We start from the raw sequence: 18,579 nt of genomic DNA on the forward strand, positions 1-18,579 counted from the left end.
ATGCTGAGCACTTCTTGCCAGGAGCACTGGGCACTGCAGCACACACAGGACATTCCTGTGGCCACTCTCTTGGACCAACACTCAGCCTGCAGCAAAGGTTTCACTCTCCACAGTGCTGAGTGCTGGCACACCACTGCATTGCTTCCACTGCAAGGGCAGCTGCAACCAGGGCTGCCATCAGTAAGTACCGCCAGCCACAAGGCTGGCAGCTGCAAGGCAGCTGCCACCCCACATTCATGCTTTGTGGAATCTTTACGGGGAGCAACTGGAATTGCCAAACCTGTGACAAAGTGTAAAAATCTGGTCACTTTGATACTTATGGGTTTCCTTGGCCCTATAGGCTCTAAAGCAAGGAAACATTCTGCAGCTGTATGGTCCTGTTCCACCACAGTGTTTTAGTCCAGTTAAGCAACATCTGGCAGCAATGAGCTCCAAGAGCTGCATGCGTTTGGTCTGAAAATTTCCAATATGAAATCAAGGAGAGTTACAGAGAGCACTGGGCTTAACTAAGAGCTAGAACATGGTAACACTGCTGGAATTACAACCAGAATTACAACCAGAAATAAAGCCTGTGTAGAATAAAAGGGACACCAGAGGAAGAGATTCATCTTCTTCAGCCTGAGCTACAAACTTCAGCTAAAGACAAGACCATTCCCAAGCACACAGTGCAGCTCACTTGTCCTGCACAGAGATCAGCAGAAACCTGTCTCCTTCACAGGGTTGCACAGACAAAATTATGGAGTGATGGATATTCCTAGCTGTGCTGCATCAGGAGGCAAGAGAAGCCATGGAGATTCCAGCAGCAGGACACCCCTCCAAGGTGATGTCCTCGAAGGAACAGTCCCAGCTGAGCCAGGAATACAGAAAACAAAGATTCACCCACCAAAACCTTTGGCCTGACCCCAGACATGATCAGCTGGATGGAGTGAGCAGTGCACATTTCCACCTTCCTCTAGGGCTCCCAGGACCAGCTCCTGGGCACAGTGCCATCACTGCTGCTCTTGGTGGAAACCAGATTTTGGTCCAGTAACACTGCACCAAAGCCTGTCTAACTAAATAAATTATGTTGTTTACAGCTGGAAAATGGTCTCCATTACACAACATGATCATCCTGGCCAAGCTTCCAGGGAGAAGCTGTCCTTCAGGGGATTGTTGCTTGAAAAAATGACGAAGAAAACAGAAGTAGCTGAAGCCAACATAGTGATTTAACAGCACAGGAAACCTAATCTGCTTCTGCTGAGAAAACAGAGCTGCAAATTTGTCCAGTTCACACTTCCTGTTGGGCATACTATACATTTGGGGGTTTAGCCACTGTCTGGACAGAGCTGGCAAAACAGGGGAGAGAAAGAAAACCCAATCTGTAAAACATGAAAAAAGAAAAAAGCTGAAACAGACCGAGAAATTCAGAGCAAGGAAGTGCACTGGAAGGCAGCGGGCTGACAAAAGGTGCTTCAAGCACATCAGAGCACAAGAACTCCAGCAGAGAGAAGTGGAAAAGACAAATTAAAAGAGTGACAAAAAACAAGAGCAGCAATTGTGTCACTGGCTGCCCTAATGATGCATCAGCTGCAAGCCCTGGGTCTAGTCTTCCTGTCGTCATAAGCAGAATGATCAGCCTGGAGATTGCTGATCCCTGGCTGTTGAGTGCATCAGTCAGGCCCCCAAATGCAATTTCCCTTTACAGTGTGGATACAGGACAAAAACCAGGGCAGGGGCAAGGACAGAGATTTTTAATGACCCAAGCCCAGCTCCAACTGCTCAGTGGCATCTTCCAACCTTCTGGAGACAGGCAGTGAGTGCCCTGGGAAGAACAGTGTGCCCTTGGGGTGCTCCATGTTTCGACCACAGGGTTCATCTTTCACCACTCATAGATGGCTCAGGGCTTATCCCAAGAAGAGGCACTGCCAGGACACAGCACTCCCCTGCATTTTCCCAGCTGTCAAAGAACATGAGGCTTGCACAGCTCCTGGCAGTATCCCATTTTACTGCAGAGGAGTCACAGCCATCACCAAGGCTGTGCTCAGGGCTTGGTCACAGCTGCATTTCCCCGAGTCTCAGCCCGGACCATCTGTCAGTATGTGCAACCACGCCGGGGTGAGAGCCCTCACCTCACACCTGGATGGCAGAGCCACCTTCCACTGCCTTTGCTGAAGCTCTAGCTGGAGAAAAGCACAATAACTCCTCCCAGAACAGTTATTTTGAGCCAACTGCCAAAGAGACTCTGATAATGGTGATAACCCATGAGCAGGAGCTTCTCCTAGACAACTGCCAGGGGAAGTCTGTCACCTGTTGCTGTTTGCAAAGGGCAGGATTTGGGAAAACCACTATCAGAGCATGATGCTGGGCTGAGAAATCTCCTTGCCTCTCAGGGCAGCACTTAATCAGCTCTGATGTACCTAAACACTTAATCCCCACGGGGCTGCAGCAGGAAGAACCAGCTATTTTCATTGTGCGCAGTCCAACCGACCCTGCCATGCCCACGGTTCACCTGCCCAAAAGGTACATGCTCTTCTTCTTGCCTCCTTCTCTACTATCCATCAGGTATTAGATGCTGTGGCTGATGTGTGGCTGGTCATGTTCTTTCTTGTTATATTTATATTTATTTGTGCAGCAAAGGCTGGGCTGAGTCTGAATGTGTCCAGTTCATGCCCAAGCATGTGCAAATGTACACCTGAAGAGACCATCCTCTGCAACAGAGCTGGACTGAAAACCCTACCTGGAGAAATAGCAACATCTACCATCTCTCTAAACCTCTCCAACAATTATTTGCGGATTCTCAACACCAACACCTTCAGAAACCTGACTTTCCTTCACAGCCTCTGGCTAGACGGGAACAATCTGACTTTCCTGACCCCAGGAACTTTCCATGCTCTCAGCAGGCTGCAAGAGCTGCACCTCAGCAGGAACTCACACCTCACCTACCTGCACGCAAACACATTCAGAGGACTATTAAACCTCATCAGCCTGGATTTGTCCCACTGCAATATCTTTGAAATCCACCCACTTTTATTTTCACACTTGCCTTCTTTAGAAAGGCTTGATTTAGCCTCCAATAACATGCGGTATGTCCCACAAGCCTTTAGGAACCTCTCCAGCCTCACGAGGCTGTCCCTGGAGGGCAATCACATAGAAGCCATCGGCAGAGATTCCCTGAAGGACCTGGAAACCCTATACGATCTGAATCTCAGGAAGAATCGGATATGGATCATTCAAAATGGAGCTTTCACAAAGCTTCTCAGATTGGGCATGTTAAATTTAGGACACAACTTCATCACTGATTTGCCTAATCAGCTTTTCAATGGGTTGATCCAGCTCAAGACCATGCACCTTGAAGCCAACAGAATCACTGCTGTCGACTGCACCTTCAGACACCTGCTCAACTTGAGAAACTTGTACTTGAACAACAACCAGATCTCCTCCATCTCAGACTCTGCTTTTTTATACTTAAACAAGCTGCACTTCCTTCACCTGAGCAAAAACAACCTCAGCTCCCTGCCCAGGGGCTTGTTTGCCAAACTGACCAAACTGAAGTATGTGTTCCTGTCCAACAATCCCTGGAGGTGCGACTGCAGCATGCTCTGGTTTTGGCGCTGGATGGCCACACGCAGGGCTATCATTGAGGGGCTGGACTGCACCTTCCTGGGCCTTCCCAACACAACAGCACCTGAGGACCCCCGCCCTGGGGACCTGGGAGACTGCACAGTGCCACTGGAGCTGGCCAGTGAAGACAAGTGCAGAATGGCCAGTACCAGTGTGGCTCCTGGGCCCCCCCCTCTGCCAGGCCAGCTCATCCTGCTGGCACTTGCCTGCCACATGTGGTACAATGAGAGGGGATGGGGCACCGTGGTGGCCATGTTTTAATGGTGTTTCAATTATAAAGTGGAGGCTACTTATTTTCTTAAAATTTGTTTATGAACAATGGTTTTCATGACAGGTGGATTTTATATGGAAAAAAAGGGATTTTATTATATAGGAATAAATTATTTCCTTCACGGGCAATACTCTAATCTGAAATGCTAACATCAGAATTCAATGCAAATGCTCACATTGGCGAGTTCAGGGCTGGGGCTTATGCTGGTGATGTGGGGCCGGGAAGCACGTTCCCCTCTGTCCTCCCCATTTGTCAACTGACCACAGCCAGGTGTGACCTCCCTGGGAGGGGCTGCCTTCCTGTGCCCAGCCCATATTGGGCATATTGTGGGTATTGCTGAAATAGGAATAAATTGCACATGCTCCAGTACATCTGGAGTCCTTAGAAAAGGCCCAGTCCACCAGCATCACTGTGAGCACATGGTACCTTCCCACAGCGGGCACACAGGGATCTCTGCTGTTAAGAGTGTAAGACAGTGTTGGAGGTGTGGGCAAAAACAACACCATGTAAAATATTTTACTGCTCAGCTGCTCCTCACAGCACTGAACCTCAGCTAATGTGGCTCTGCATTCACCCCTGCAAAGAGGTCATTTTTCTCAGGGATGGTCTGTATGAGTTGTGTCTCCCTGCACACCATCAAGGAGCTCTCTCACAGCACCACTCCAGTGCCATACCCCTAATCTGCCTCCCTCCAGCTGCTGGGAGACACAGATCAGCCTTCTGCATGTATATTAAAAACCCTTATCCAATGTTTAGTGAGTGCTCGCAGAAGGAAGCAACAGAATGTGTGCCAGACACACCACATAATTCCTTAGAGGAATTATCCCAAGCTGGTAAGAGGTAAGAGAGAAATAAACCCTTGTTTAGGGCTGAAAACACACAAACCAGCACATTTTGACATGGGAAACCTGCCATGGAGTGCAGAGTAGGACCAACCTTTGTTGTTGCACCAGGGAAGGGATGAAGTGGGGCTTCACAACAAAACCACATGTGCTTCACCCTCATTATATTCATGATTAGGTTTGTGCAAAGTATTTAACGGTCAATACAATAAATTTTTGCTTACATTGTTGGTGCTGTTTCACCATCCTCACTCTCCTCAGCTTCACATACTTTGAGAAGTAGTGGAAAAAAACTCCAGTTGGTTTCTTGCTTTTGCATTCCTCTCTATCAAGCTGCAATAGAAAAAGGCAAAAGCAAAAAAGCGAGCAAAGTCCACCTCAGCAATTGTTTAAGTCCCTAAAATACTAGATTTTTTCCATTGAATAATGTAAATTGGCAAAAAATTTATATGGACAAGCACCTTGTCTTCTCTGAATGCTTTGAGAAAATATTCTTTCCACTTTTACACCACCACCTCATTAAACAGTAACAGGAGCACAAGTTGCATCCTCTGTGCTATGATAAAAAGTGATAGAAATATTTAACAAGTTATACACAGTATGCTCAGGGAGAACATGTGGCTACATTTTTAATCCACAAAAAATGAAACATGCAAGGAATACAAGAAAAAGGCCAGAAAAAAACAGGCCCTGAGGAGGCAGTCTGGGCTTGAAAAGTCATTTGAAGGAGGACATTGAGATTAAGGGTAAGGACAACATGCACCCAACAAAGGCAGCAGCAAGTTCAACTGTTTAAAAAAATATTCACTATGAACAAAGCTGACACTGCTAAAAAAACCTTGGAAACAAAAAGCATGTAATTGAAGAAGCAAAACCAAGTATAAATACCAACAAATAATTTAATATGAAAGAGGAAAAAGAGTTGCAGGAAGAAGGAAATGTGCTAAAGTTAACATCTGTTGGAAATTTTAGGTGTGTTTGACAAAACAAACTATTTGAAAACCTGCTTGTTAAGAGTGTTTAGTGGAGAGAAAGCACTTGGTTTCTCCTGATTGCCCTGCACTGGACCTTCAGTGTGAGAGATGTGCTTTGCTTGGACCTCAAACTTTTCTTTCTTAAATACATTCAGCACAAAGAGGAGATGCTTTCCCATTCTGTAATTGTCAAAGTAGCCATTTCTCCCCCTTTAACCTGGTACCAGGAGGCAAAAGAGTCAAGACAGGACAGATGCACATGGCCACTTCCAGAGTCCAAGAATTTTGATCTTAATTACATCACACCCCCAGCCAGTGCCATAAATTACCAGACCACTGTTTCAGTGGAATGGCTGTGACTCTACTTACGGTATATCGCTCCATCTTGAGTGAAAACATGAAATTTCCTGTGGGAAGCTTTGTTAACATACTTTTCTTACAAAAAAATTGTACTAGTGGAAAGTTTCCAGCCAGCTTTGCACAAGGCTTCATGCAGGGAATCACTGGGGTGGGTTTGCTGATACTCTATACTCAGAGCAGGGAGCACTCCCAGCCAGTGCCACCGCAGCACATGAGCCCTCACCCCTGCAGCAGGCAGAGCTCCTGCTCATCTCCTCCCAGGTGCACCAGCCCCTCTTCAGCTCCCTGTCAAATTCCTCCTTTTCACCTTCCCTTTTTTCATCTCCTACACATAGAAAAATTAAATCCCTTTCACTCAATTAGCCCTCATACAAATGTTAATCTCTGAAGTCCCCAAGGTACAACAATACAGAAGCTGCTGCTTCAAACAAATGTCTCCTGCCTTTGCTTTTAACGGACCTTTCTCTAATGTGCTCCCAACAGCACCAACCCCTCAACATGCTCTGAAGGGGGGTATCAGATTTACATCAGGCCATTAAAGATGAAGAAAGATTGTGTGTGGCACTGCAGCCCAGAAGCACCAGCTGCAACTGAAGACAGGCTGCTATGCTGCGTCAGTGCAAATAAGGAGAGAAGCAGGTATTTAAATGTTTTTATTTCAACTAATGCTTTGCCACCATATTACATCACTTTGAATAGCTTGGAATAGCAATATGATCTCAAAATATAGCAAACAGCTTGCCAAAGCAAGAGAGTATTAAATCCTATGGATACAGCATCTTCCTTCTTTGGTGACAATGTTTCCGTTTATCTGTAAAAATAATTTTGTGTTCCAGCACATTTGCTGTTCACTTTATTGAACTCTGCTGTTTATACCATTTGCCTCTTCCCTGCACAAAACCTCTCCACAATGTAGTATGGTTTTGTATCTAACAGCATTTTAAATAAAAAAGTTACAGTTTTCATGCAGATTTTTGAAAAAATTTTTTTTCTAGGTGAACAGAACTGAGCCAAGATGCATACAAAAATGCATTCACTTCCATTCTCAGGTGTAACTGTGCCATCAGCAACATCATCGTATGTTACTGCAAGAGGTCCAAGGATGGTGGTATTATCATATGTAGTATAACCTTAAAAAACAAACAAACCAAAAAAACCCTTTTTATAAGCAGCAAGAGAAAAAAAACTTGCCATGCTTTATTTGTAAAGTAATCAAAATAGTTAGATGTACAAAAAAGCACCATGTACAAAGAATACCAAAGAAAGTACATCTTCCTAATCACACATTTCTCATTTAGCATTGCGAGCTGGCCTGCAGGTCCCAACTTGTACTGTAGCTTTATTTGAAAAATTAAAGATGTGGTCAAACCTAGAATATGCTTGGACTGTATGATAGAAATTAAAGTGGACTGCAGATAGAAATTAGATTTGTTTCCATTACAACTCATACCAACCACCTTATAGCCCTCAGGGGTAAAAAACCACATAGCAACTATCTGAGAAATAATGGAGTGAAAACAGCTCCAGAGCAATACTGCAAGATGCAGGTCTGCTATGAATGCATTTCTGTGAGCTCTTGATAAGTTAAACTTTCCTTTGGGAAAAGAGCACGTCTGTTGGTTAAAACTCCTTCCCCCTGAGAATTTTGATAAATTTGTCTTGCAAAGCAAAACAAAGTCCTTCGAACTTCAACAGTTCCAAGGCCAACAGCATTTCAACATGATCACAGCTGATCTGCTACTCATGCACCCACGGTGGCAGGTTGGGTTTTTGTTGCATTTTGGGGTTTTTTTCTTTACATGGATCGTCTCTTTTATACTCGCTTCATTCCTCTGCCCATCAAGCAGGCAAACACAGTCATGACCATCTTTGGCTTCACTTCCACAAGATCTTCTGGAAGAGCATAAACTCTGGCACCAATTCTTCTTGCCATGGACACAGCATACCTGTTTCACCATGGAAAGATGAGGTGGTCAGCACCAAGACTGCTACCAGTAAATGACAAGTCAAATCCTGCCCCATCCAACACAATTTCACCTATTCTTTATTAAGATTCAAGATGTGGAACAGTTTAATCACACCACATCATTTGTTTTACACCCAGTAAAGTGTTTTTTGATGTGCAAATTGACTTTTGAATGTCAAGTCCACTTTACCAACAGTTAAAAAAGAATCTTAATTAAAATTTGTTAGGGCTAATAGCATATATAATGAAGGATTAATTATGTAACATTTCCTCTTCTGTTTGCTCCTTATGAATAACAAAGTGAGGCTATTATCTGCCAGAAATTTTGCTGTCATTCTGCCACTGCTAACAGTCACAGAACACACATTTCAAAGGCATGTTTTAATAGGCATACTTTAAACTTGACAATCTATGATGATTCAACAACACAAGACACACAAGCGTTCAATTTCAAAATTGTAAGCCACCAGCTAAACACTTCAAACTCCTGAACAAACAGGTGAGAAATGGAGTATCACTGGTAAGAACTGCCAGAGCTGTTCTGCTTTTCTCTCAGCAAGCTACAGTTCAGCCTACTGCTCCCTCCAGCGTCACAGGCAAGGACAGCAACTGGATTTCAGTAAGTGCTGCCTGTATAAAAAATACTGTGCCTTATAAGAGACTGAAAACCACAGCAACAAACAGTGGTGAAAACACCTGCAGCTTGAGGCCAGCACATTGAATGTGCACCCTTTCAATCCAAAACAGCTTTTGAGAGAGCAAACTTACTTAGCGTTATTTTGCTTGTCATCTTCTGACAGGTGACCAGTCTTTACAAGGTCATAGTTGATACATCCAGGCTGTATGGCATCGATTAAATCCACAACTGCCAAGCTCGTGCTGATAGTCTTGTCCTAGAGAATACAAGGACAGAGAAGTAAAGATGAGAGTGTCCAATCCTTAAAGCATAATTCTCACCTCAATTCAGCTGCTCTGCAACATGCAACCAAAGAAATTTTAAATAAGCCTTTTCAAAGCAGCAGTGTTAGTGACTATTCCCAGGTGGACCAGAGGGAAAACCAAACTGCTGCCTCACCTTTGGTGATAATACAATACTATTACTCCAATTTACTGCCAGTGCCCTGAAAATACAAAGAAGTAATCATTGTGCAGGCAGCAGGTCTGACCTGCTGAGCACAGCCTGAGGCACAGTGCTCACCTCCAAACGCACACCAGCTCCAGCCCCTTTGCTTGCCAGCATCTCAACTCCCACCTCTGCCCCAGATCCTGACCACCCTCCCCTCCTCTGCCACTACTCCCTGCTATGGGCAGTCCTAAACAGTCTCCTATCTTTAGCTTGAAGCCAATCTGTTCTCAGCACATCCCAGCACAGACTGAATCCTGTCCTGTTTAAACTCCTTTCTAAGATGTCCCTGCTGTTCCTCCAGCCAAGGAAAGAATTTTTGGGCACTCATCTCCTTTTGTATGCAAGAAGGGAACCTGCACCTTGAAGTTCTGGATGGAGGTGGACTTGCCAGCTTCTTTCAGGGTCTGGTTTACCCAGCTGACTATAATGTCATCGTTGGCTTTCTGACCATCACCCAGGTCCTCGAGGACATTCAGCGTGTACCTGAGAACCAGGAGAGAGAACAAGACTAGGCACAGAGCCAGAGAAAAGCCATGCAGCCAGGATGCAACATGAACCATGGCAGCTTGGAAAGTCTTTATATAGTCTCAGCTCTGGGTTTGGGGGTATTTTTAAACTCCTTTAGCAAAAAGAAAGAACCATCTGAAGTGTGATTTCTGTTAAAGCATTTAGTCTTTCTAGCGTTTCATGCCCTTTAATAGGAGCTCACAAAATTGCTTGTGCTCAGGACACTTGTTAAACTGTTTGACCATTGAGCATTTGCTCCATAGGGGTAACACATTACCTAAAAGGTGTGTATTTACTCAGGAGTTGGCATTCAGACCTCTAATGCCAAATTAGGAGCTACCATGCACCTTTTTTCCAGACTTATTTTCTTCTTTCCCCCATTCCAATGCAAAAGAGGGCCACAGAGCAGCCCCAGAATGTTTCCCTCTCAATTTCCAATTAAAAATTAGAACATAAAAGTTCTGTAATATTCCTGCTCAGAGTTTCTGCATGTGGACCAGACTTGAGCAGGTGAGAGAGAGGTGATCCTTGTCACAGGATGATCAGAGGTCCACCAACGGGCTGTCCAGAGGTGTCTGCTCCAGCCTCTCATGTGCAGCTCTATCACAGTTTTTCCCAGGTGTGTCTCAGACACCCCCTGAAGGGCAGAGGGTTTACAATCTTTCTGGGTGACCTGTTCCAGGTGCAGCAACGCTCTCATGGAAAAAACTTCCCCAGTTCTGTACTCCATTCATATTTGAGAGGCACCCTACCTTCTCATCAACTGCCAGACCAAGGCCAGTGTCAGTGTCGGGTTTCCATCATTCAGATCTTGCCCTCCAATGCCAACCAGGGAGAATTTAGCTGGATGCTTTCCCAAGTCTACAGCGTAGTTACAGTTTTCTAGCTACACAGGACAAGAGTTCAAACAGAAAAATCACTCACACTCACTTGACTGAAAGCCTCGAATAGGAATTTTTAGTGTCCATGACTTTTCTTTTAAAGTCTTTTGACATTTTTACCTTTTTCATATTTGCTCCAAGTTTAGGGTACGGAGGCTTGTTAACCTTATTCCAGTCAACAGGAACTTTGATCTTTTCATACAGTTGTAGTATTACCAGTGCATCTTGGAGATCACTAAAGTGGAAAACATGGATTAAGTCTAATGTTTCAAGATTTGAGTGCACTCTGACTTTGTCACATCATGAATAATTACTATTCCTTACAGGTTGTTGCAATTTCAACAACCCTAAAAAGAAAAAAAAAGCTGGGTCTCCCAAGAGCCTAAAGTTTACCCGTAGAGGTGATTTACGTGAGGGTTCACACCAAGAGAATTCATCCAATTGCGGAAGGTCCGTTCCTCACGTGTCTCTCCTACGTGACAGAAAACAGGTTCATTGCAAATTCTGCAAGTTCAAAGCTGAGCAGGGATTTCCACTTTGCAAGGCAGGAAGCTTTGAGCAGCAGAGCTCACCACGAGGTTTTAAGCAGAGAAAGAGTAATTTTTTCTACTATAATTTTTTTCAAAGGAAGAGGGTGACCCTGCTATCTAGTCTTAGCTATCATTTTGATTTCCTCAGGCCTCAGAAGAGGATGCCTTTTGCACTTTCTTCAAGAAAAAGGAGCAGAAAGGTCTTTCACATGGGTGTTAGCTAACTGCTGTACACAGCCCCAGTCCTAGCTGGGCCAACAATTAGCACTCCCATGAACATCTCACCATTACCGAGGTTTCCTTGCCCATCACAGGAAATGGCAAAACCAAATCCTCTGGCATTGTGACTGGCAGCTGTCAGTGTGCCTAGAGGTTCAGGCTCCACAACAGGGTCAGAGCAGCTGAACAGGCTGCCTAGTGCCCCTCTCATCTGCCCCAAATGAGTAAACAACCACTGCAGCACTGAAGCCTCAAATCATAGGTGTTACTTCAATGGAGATACCTCTGTAGGGCACAGCCTCCTACAACACAACTGTTTACTTTAGATAGTCCCCTCCTGCTAATTTTGTGACTGATATGGCCATCACCTTCCAAAAGGGTCCAGTCGATGTCCTGGTTTTCAGGCTTGGTAAGCGCTGGGTACTTGTTGAACAGGTTGGCAACGAAGGCCAGGTTCAGTTTGGGGTTGCCACTAACCACATCAGCCGGTGTGACAAACTGCCGGCAGCCAAGCCGATCTGCCTGCTGCAGCATATACTCTGCCCTCCGCAAGTCATCCTTTTCCTGCCAGGGATGTAACAGACAAGAGCTGTCATGGGAGAGACTGGGCTACAAAGCAGATGGGAAGCTCCTCACCACTACCTGGAGCAATGTCCCAAGTCCACGTCTGGCATCAGTTGCTAACTGAGCAAAGGGATGAGGCACACACACCAACTCCTGCTGCTGTGCCACTGTCATGGCTTGTCTTGCTATTTTTCTTAGCATGGTGCTTTCCAAGCTCACATGCTGTCAAATTTTCATGCTTTTGGAACTTGGTGGTTCAAAAGAAGTCAGTATGCTTCTGAATGGAGCAAGCCTACAAAGAATTGCTCAATCACCTACAAAGAATTGCTCAATCACCTCTGTTAATTGGAGGGTAGTGACCAGGCTGGCAGCAAGCACTCACTGAGCACACACCTGAGGTGTGCACATGGCCACTGACATTGTACATGCTCTAGAAATTAAGATACCAGGTTACCCAGATGTCATGGGGCGATGATAGGGTACAGGTAGTTCATGATTCTACAGGATGAGGACATGACAGCCTGAATACTTACATTGAAACCCGACATGTTAATATCAATCTGAGGCTCTCCTTCTTTCTGCCCTTTGGGTGCAATTTGATTGAGGAGGTGAAAATAGGCTCTGGAATCCTGAAATGAATGAAAAAGGAAATTCAGCTCTCCTGCACAGCAGTGAATACATCACAGCAGTTCATTTAAAGGTCATTTTTAACAAGTCACCATACATAATTGGCTTATGTACCTTTACTGAATTGCCAAAATCTGTAAGCTTAAAAGAGAGGTAGAAATCCAGGCAGCAGGAAAGGAAACAAAGGGAATAGGTTAGAAATATTTAGGATGACAATTATGTGGTTTGACTGTTTGAAAGCTGCCTCTGCTGCATGCTCTGGTGTCAAAACCACCTCTGCAGTGGCTGGAGGAGGCACTGACCCCATGCTGCTCACACTCGTGGCCCCCAGATGCCCCAAGGCAGCCCTAACCTCTAAACAAGGCAGCCATTCCTACTGCTACAGCAATAATGAAAATGGCTCAGTGAAGACAAATTCCAAGCAAAAAGCTGATTATAAGATGGCTGAATGTTTTCTTCTGTGCCTGTGCATTAGCTAGAACAGCTTAGAGGAGAGAGGCCAGGGATGGTCAAACCAGGAGGAGCCAATAGCTGTAGTGATTATTTATCAACTACATGTCCTTTTAGTCCTCAGCATTAAGGAGGACCTCAGCGTATCATGGCAGCCTAGGGTATGCACCAGAGAAGCCAACAGCTACCAGCAAAACTGTAATTTTGAAGTTGGAAATAAGAGTGACTATGCACACATGCACACACACAGGTCAGATCTATGCTCCCCATACACCTCAATTATCAATTTTTTTTCTACCTCAATCTTTCTCCTCCTTGAAACTGCTGGCCAAGTGAATAAGCTCCAGAAAACTGCTGAGACCAGTGTCCGGATGCCCCACACTGACCTGGAGTCACCATAGTCCATTTCTCACCAGTGCCCCCCTCACATCTGAAAAGCAGCTTTAAGAGTCCCCACTCCCATTCCTACTAAACCCAAGTGAAGAATAAGAAGTCTTGCTTCCCTTCCTCTCTCCAGCCCATGACATTTTAGATGAAATGCCATCACCTGCCAAGAGTATGTGGAAGTCTCACTCTACAGTGAAGCATTTTCCCCCATTATCTTCATCAAAATATGGATTAAGGACATTTGAAAACATGTAAGTAATACCAGTTTTGTAGTTGATTAAAACACACCTCAGCAGCACTGGAAGAGAAACACTCAGTTCAACACTGGGCTCATCCTCATGGCAAGAGAGAACAGCACTGCAGGACCTCAAATATAACACGCAAACCCCCCTGGTAAGACCATTCAGTGTATTAGGGTCAGGAAAGGTCCTGTCTGAGGATGAAAGGCCTCATTTACACATGCAAACACATCCCTGTCTGGCTCCCAGTCTTTTCCCAGGCATTGCAAATCAGGAGAGCTTTGGTACCTTGATATCTGAGCTGAAGTTACTGATTTTGTGCCAGCCTGCATTTTCCAGGTGGAAGTTGGCCCATCTTAGGAGCAGCTCTTCTGGGGACAGTTTCATAAGGTCCTCCAGATTTTCACCATCACGAAGTAAGGCAGCCAGTGCTACAAGAAAAATGCTTGTGAGGGAAGAGTCAAACCTGCATGTCAGAGCTGCAGCAAGATTTCAGGGGGGTACAATACTAATTACTGATTATGTCAAAATATTCTGGGTAAAGCAGAGTTTTCCTGAGTTAGCTGTTACACAGAGAGGAGTATAAATGATCTAGAAAAATATGTGTAAAAAAGTATTTTCCATTTTCTTGTATAACAAAATTCTCTGGACTTTATGTGCAGTCTTTTAGCTAATGACAGGAAGCTAAATGCAAATGCACTTCTATCTCAATGAAAAATGCTTCCAAGCAGTTTCATAAGCACCATTAAAAAAACCCAGAGGAGCCAAGATAAGCACCCTTTCTGCTGGCCAGTGCTTCTCTTGCCATGAATTTTCAATCTAAGCCAAACAACGTCAACACTTCGCAATGGGGAAGCTTAAATAAAAGACACTGAAGCCCCTCCATCCCTATGGATGCTCTGATAGCACATGCAGGTATATCAGGGCTCTTCAGACAATTTGGAAAGTTTAAATTTTGGAGGCTGTCATGCAGGACCAAGTGAGCACAGGGAGACATCTGCAGCACCAGTCTCTCACTACCTAGGACAAAGCAAGAGCTCAAGCTGCACCACTGACAGTAGCACGGAGGATTTTAGAACCAAATGGTTACCACAGAGCTGAAGCCCCCTTTTAAGAATTTTTTTGCGAAAGATACGCAGTTGTCCATAATCCTAAAAGGATGCAAGCAGCTTTGCCACATCCCAACACTGTGAGGTACCTGCAGCTGGAGCTGCCTAGGGCATCACCAAGCAATGTGCTCCTTCACTGCCAGGCTCAAGCCAAGCTACATCTTGACTTACAGGCTGGTGTTCAGCCAGTTCTCCAAGGCTGATACACATCACCAGGATGGCACAACCCACCTGCATGAACCTGCTGCACAGCTACAAACAGGTTGGAGAACATTCAGCTTGGCACATAATCCTTCTTCCAGCAGAAAGGAGGGAGGGAAAAGGCAACGGCAGGGCTGGGGCTGACAGCACAAGCAATGCTGTATTCATGCTTTAGAAGTAACAACTTAGAATTTAAATTACCTTCATTTCTGCTGAGCTCGATGTCAGCAAACAAGCCAATCTTAATGATCTGCCAGAGGAGTCCAAGGACCAGGTGGGGTTTTCCTTCCCTCAAGTCCTCTGCACCAATATTGACAACATGACAGCCGATGGCGGATGCAGAATTCAAGGCAAGGTTCAGGTTCTCCTGCAAACAGCAAAGCCCAGTCAGACACAGTCCAGGGAGATGCTGCTTTCTCTTTCATCCAGCACCAGCAGAGTGGAGGTTTGCCCCTTGTCCTTGCTCCAACAGCAGTAGCTCAGAGGAAACACTCCCGGCCACTCTCCACCTGAAGTTTTAAGGAAGCTGTGGTGGCAGCAGGCTGAATCAATGAGAACTGAACTAGACACCAGGGTTTAATTTCACCCTCTGGTATTTAATTTCAGCCTCCAAGTTAGTTGCATCTAGTGGTATCAACAAGAATAAGGCTAGAAAAGTGCTAATTTATACACACACACAGGCATCCTCACAAAAACAACCTGCCCTAGTATGAAATTATTCATAGCCAACATCAATAACCACATTGTTTAAAAAAGACAGTGCTGTACATTATCACCACAGCAATATCATGTGTGCACAGCATTTCAGCCACTTTACCCATTTTGTCATTAATTCAGCATTTTTGAACCATGGCCACAGAACTGTCAATTATGCACAGTACAAAACTGCATTTAATAATAAACAGAAGTTATAGAACTTGCTCCTTTCCAACATTCCACAATAATGCCTTGAGTCACCATGCTGCATTCATTAATTCTATCTTAATATGAATTTCAGAAAATAAAATACAGAAACGCATGATACCTGAATTATGAATGGTGTGAGTTTCTTCTTATTAATTGCTCTTTCATCAATTGTGTCAGGAACAGAAAGATTGATCATTTTGCTGTTAGGGGGAAAAACAATTCTATTTGAACAACATTTAGTATTTAATCCAAACAAAACTCAGTGTACTGTGACAATACACCACAGCACATTTCCTTTAGCCTGCTTCATTTTGTGTAATTTTTTTTCATAAAATGAAGGTTGTATAAATCAGAAGTTAATATTTACATTCTCGAGAATGTATTCGTAAGTAATAGCTAAGCCTGAAACTTTAAACATGTTCCCAGCCACTGCTGATCTCAGCTGCTGGAGCAAAAAGAGCACATGAATTATTCACAGTGCAGTCTCTGAACTAGTGAAGACTCAATGCTCTGCTGACATCCACTGCACATTCTAGTAAGACAACAAACTTCCTCCTATTGTAAAGGTTTACTACTGCTGGCAAGAAAACATGCCCCAAAAAAGAACAAACACTTGGAGAGCTCAGTGGGGAACATGTGAGCATAATGAATTTTTAATCAACACAAAATAAGTCAAATTTAAACTTTATATGATGAACTACTTCCTACTCAGTTCAGTCTTTGCCTAAAGCCATGAATTACTTGAAACTTGGGAAATAAACTAAAAATATGTATCATCAGCTAAGGTTAAAAAATAAAAAAAATTAAAGACAACAGCTGACTTACACTTACTTTGTGTATTGATACAGAATTACTGAAATTCCAGGTTGATCCAGTTCTTCACTATATTAACTCACTTACAATAAAACAAATGAACCATAAAACCAACAAAAACCTCATACACAGAAGGTTGGTGGCATTTAGCAGCCTTACTAAGTGCAGTTATCAAAAAGAACAAGAGGATTCCCAGAAAATCCTTTTTTGGGTTAACGCATAATAAGGTCACTAACATTCCCACAGAGGATAGATAAGGCCTGTTTAAACATCCAAGAGAATGGGCTATTTATCACATGTAACCACCTTCAAGCTACCCAGCACCAGGCTGAGTTTGCACCAGGACAACTCCTGCTCCCACAAAATACCTTCTGCCCCCTCAGCAAACTCAAGTCTCAAGCCCAAACAAAAGCACTGGATGAAAATATCAGCTGGCGCCAAAGCTGAGGCATCACAAAATGGCAGTGAAAGCCTGGAAGACTGAGCCTCTTTTTATATTTGCAAAACATTATGCACACACACCAGTCACAAAACCAGCCTAGAATAGGATGAAAATTCCCATAACTACAGTTTTGGAATGTTATTTTGCTGATTTTTAATTTTTTTTTTCTTTAATTCAGAAGCCATCATGACTTACCATAGCACAATCCCATCTCCCACAGCTTTGAACAGGTCATCTGTATTTGGGTTCATTGGAATAACGTGCCTACAGTCAGGATCATTTTCCAGGGCTTTGTTTATCCAGTTTACAAAGGCATATTTCTCTTCCTCTAAGATAACCAATTGTAAATTTAAAACAGGTTTTTTCATAACATAGCAAAGATTTTCCCAAAAGAAGCAGAGTACAATAGCCCAGGGAAGTAACAGCCCCACTACCATTACCATACATTTTATTAGTCACACAAAGTTTAAAGAAAGAAGACTCTCACTTACAAGTACCAGAATATTCCTGTTATTTACCTGTTACTCAACTTTATTATACTCAAGTGTGACACAAGGACTTCATCAGCAAGCACAGTTAACGAAGCAATTAAGAACACATTTAACTTATACACTGCTAAATTTGCAGCATATAAATTCTGTCCTGCTCTCACCCTGACATGAGATCATTCAGCTCTCGGAGAACTAGAGCACAGCACAGGACGTGATGGTAGAAATGGGCTGGTTTTGGCACAGGACATGCAAAAGCCCAAGAGATAGAGTGGTACCTGAGTAGGAGTGCTGGGTCCCCTCACTGGAGAGCTCTGAGGTGCCCCCAATGGCACAGATTCCTTCCTTCCTGTTAATGGCTCTTCGGAATGTTTTAGCGATATCGCTGCTTTTCACCTCTTGGAAAATCTACAATTTAAAGTGCTCTGTTAGACAAGAAAAAATTGTCTTCATAAAACAAAAAGGACCACAGAAGGAGCTATTTCTTCTCAGCTTCAAAGCAAACTTCACAGTAAGATCATTGAATGTGAAGGGCCCAGCAAGGGTGTAGTGATATTAAATCTGACATGGATAGTGGGCAGAGTCATCCCACTTTCTCAAACACACACTGCAAGTGCCTATTGAAACAGAAGCACTAGCCATGAAGTACCTTGCATCTACTTTACAAGTAGATTTCAAGAGACCACAAGAAAAAAACATGAAACTTTTGCAGTCTGAGTACAGGTAACACATGCAGCAGTTCCTGCAGGGCCAAACTTGAGAAAGCTGTGGGGCAATTTTAACCTTTCTGTGTAAGCCAGATTTTTGTGGGACTGTGACTTTAGTTCACACAAAAGACTTTGTCCACAACCCGAGAAACAATTCTCTTTAAGCATATAACAGTCAAATCTGCAATAGTGTAACAATGACTGCTCCAGGTAAAGATTCCCCCTTCCTCAACAGCAGGCTTGGGCTAACTGGCAAAACACCCTCTTGTTGGAGGGCCAAAGAGATGCTTTAGCACAGGAAGACTGCACATGCCATTTGCACAGGCTGGATGTTACTGTTAGCAGCCCCAAGGCCCTACAGAACTGAGCA

At 44.0% G+C, this 18,579-nt stretch overlaps 2 protein-coding genes across 7 annotated transcripts in view; one reads left to right on the plus strand and one right to left on the minus strand.

The window, feature by feature from the left end:
- Positions 1–2,574: 2,574 nt before the first annotated feature.
- Positions 2,575–3,861, plus strand: LOC309577254 (uncharacterized protein; the record flags this gene model as incomplete). The annotated part of the gene is made up of 1 exon (XM_082289133.1): positions 2,575–3,861. The coding sequence occupies one exon, from the start codon at positions 2,575–2,577 to the stop codon at positions 3,859–3,861; it is 1,287 nt and encodes a 428-aa protein (XP_082145259.1).
- Positions 3,862–6,691: 2,830 nt separating this feature from the next.
- Positions 6,692–18,579, minus strand: part of PLS3 (plastin 3) — a 52,685-nt gene continuing 40,797 nt past the window's right edge. For all 6 annotated transcript variants that reach the window (XM_082289293.1, XM_082289295.1, XM_082289296.1 and 3 more), the window contains 13 exons: positions 17,781–17,910; positions 17,210–17,342; positions 15,878–15,959; positions 15,055–15,220; positions 13,832–13,974; positions 12,374–12,469; positions 11,645–11,840; positions 10,921–10,999; positions 10,648–10,762; positions 10,399–10,532; positions 9,499–9,622; positions 8,782–8,906; positions 6,692–7,993 (listed from right to left, as the gene is read on the minus strand). In XM_082289293.1, coding sequence (XP_082145419.1) covers positions 7,861–7,993; positions 8,782–8,906; positions 9,499–9,622; positions 10,399–10,532; positions 10,648–10,762; positions 10,921–10,999; positions 11,645–11,840; positions 12,374–12,469; positions 13,832–13,974; positions 15,055–15,220; positions 15,878–15,959; positions 17,210–17,342; positions 17,781–17,910 — 1,656 coding nt within the window. In that variant the 3' untranslated portion in view covers positions 6,692–7,860. The remainder of the gene's footprint in view (positions 7,994–8,781; positions 8,907–9,498; positions 9,623–10,398; positions 10,533–10,647; positions 10,763–10,920; positions 11,000–11,644; positions 11,841–12,373; positions 12,470–13,831; positions 13,975–15,054; positions 15,221–15,877; positions 15,960–17,209; positions 17,343–17,780; positions 17,911–18,579) is intronic.

This window comes from Coloeus monedula (assembly GCF_965178545.1).
Source record: "Coloeus monedula genome assembly, chromosome: 12".
NCBI classification, from domain to species: Eukaryota; Metazoa; Chordata; class Aves; order Passeriformes; family Corvidae; genus Coloeus; species Coloeus monedula.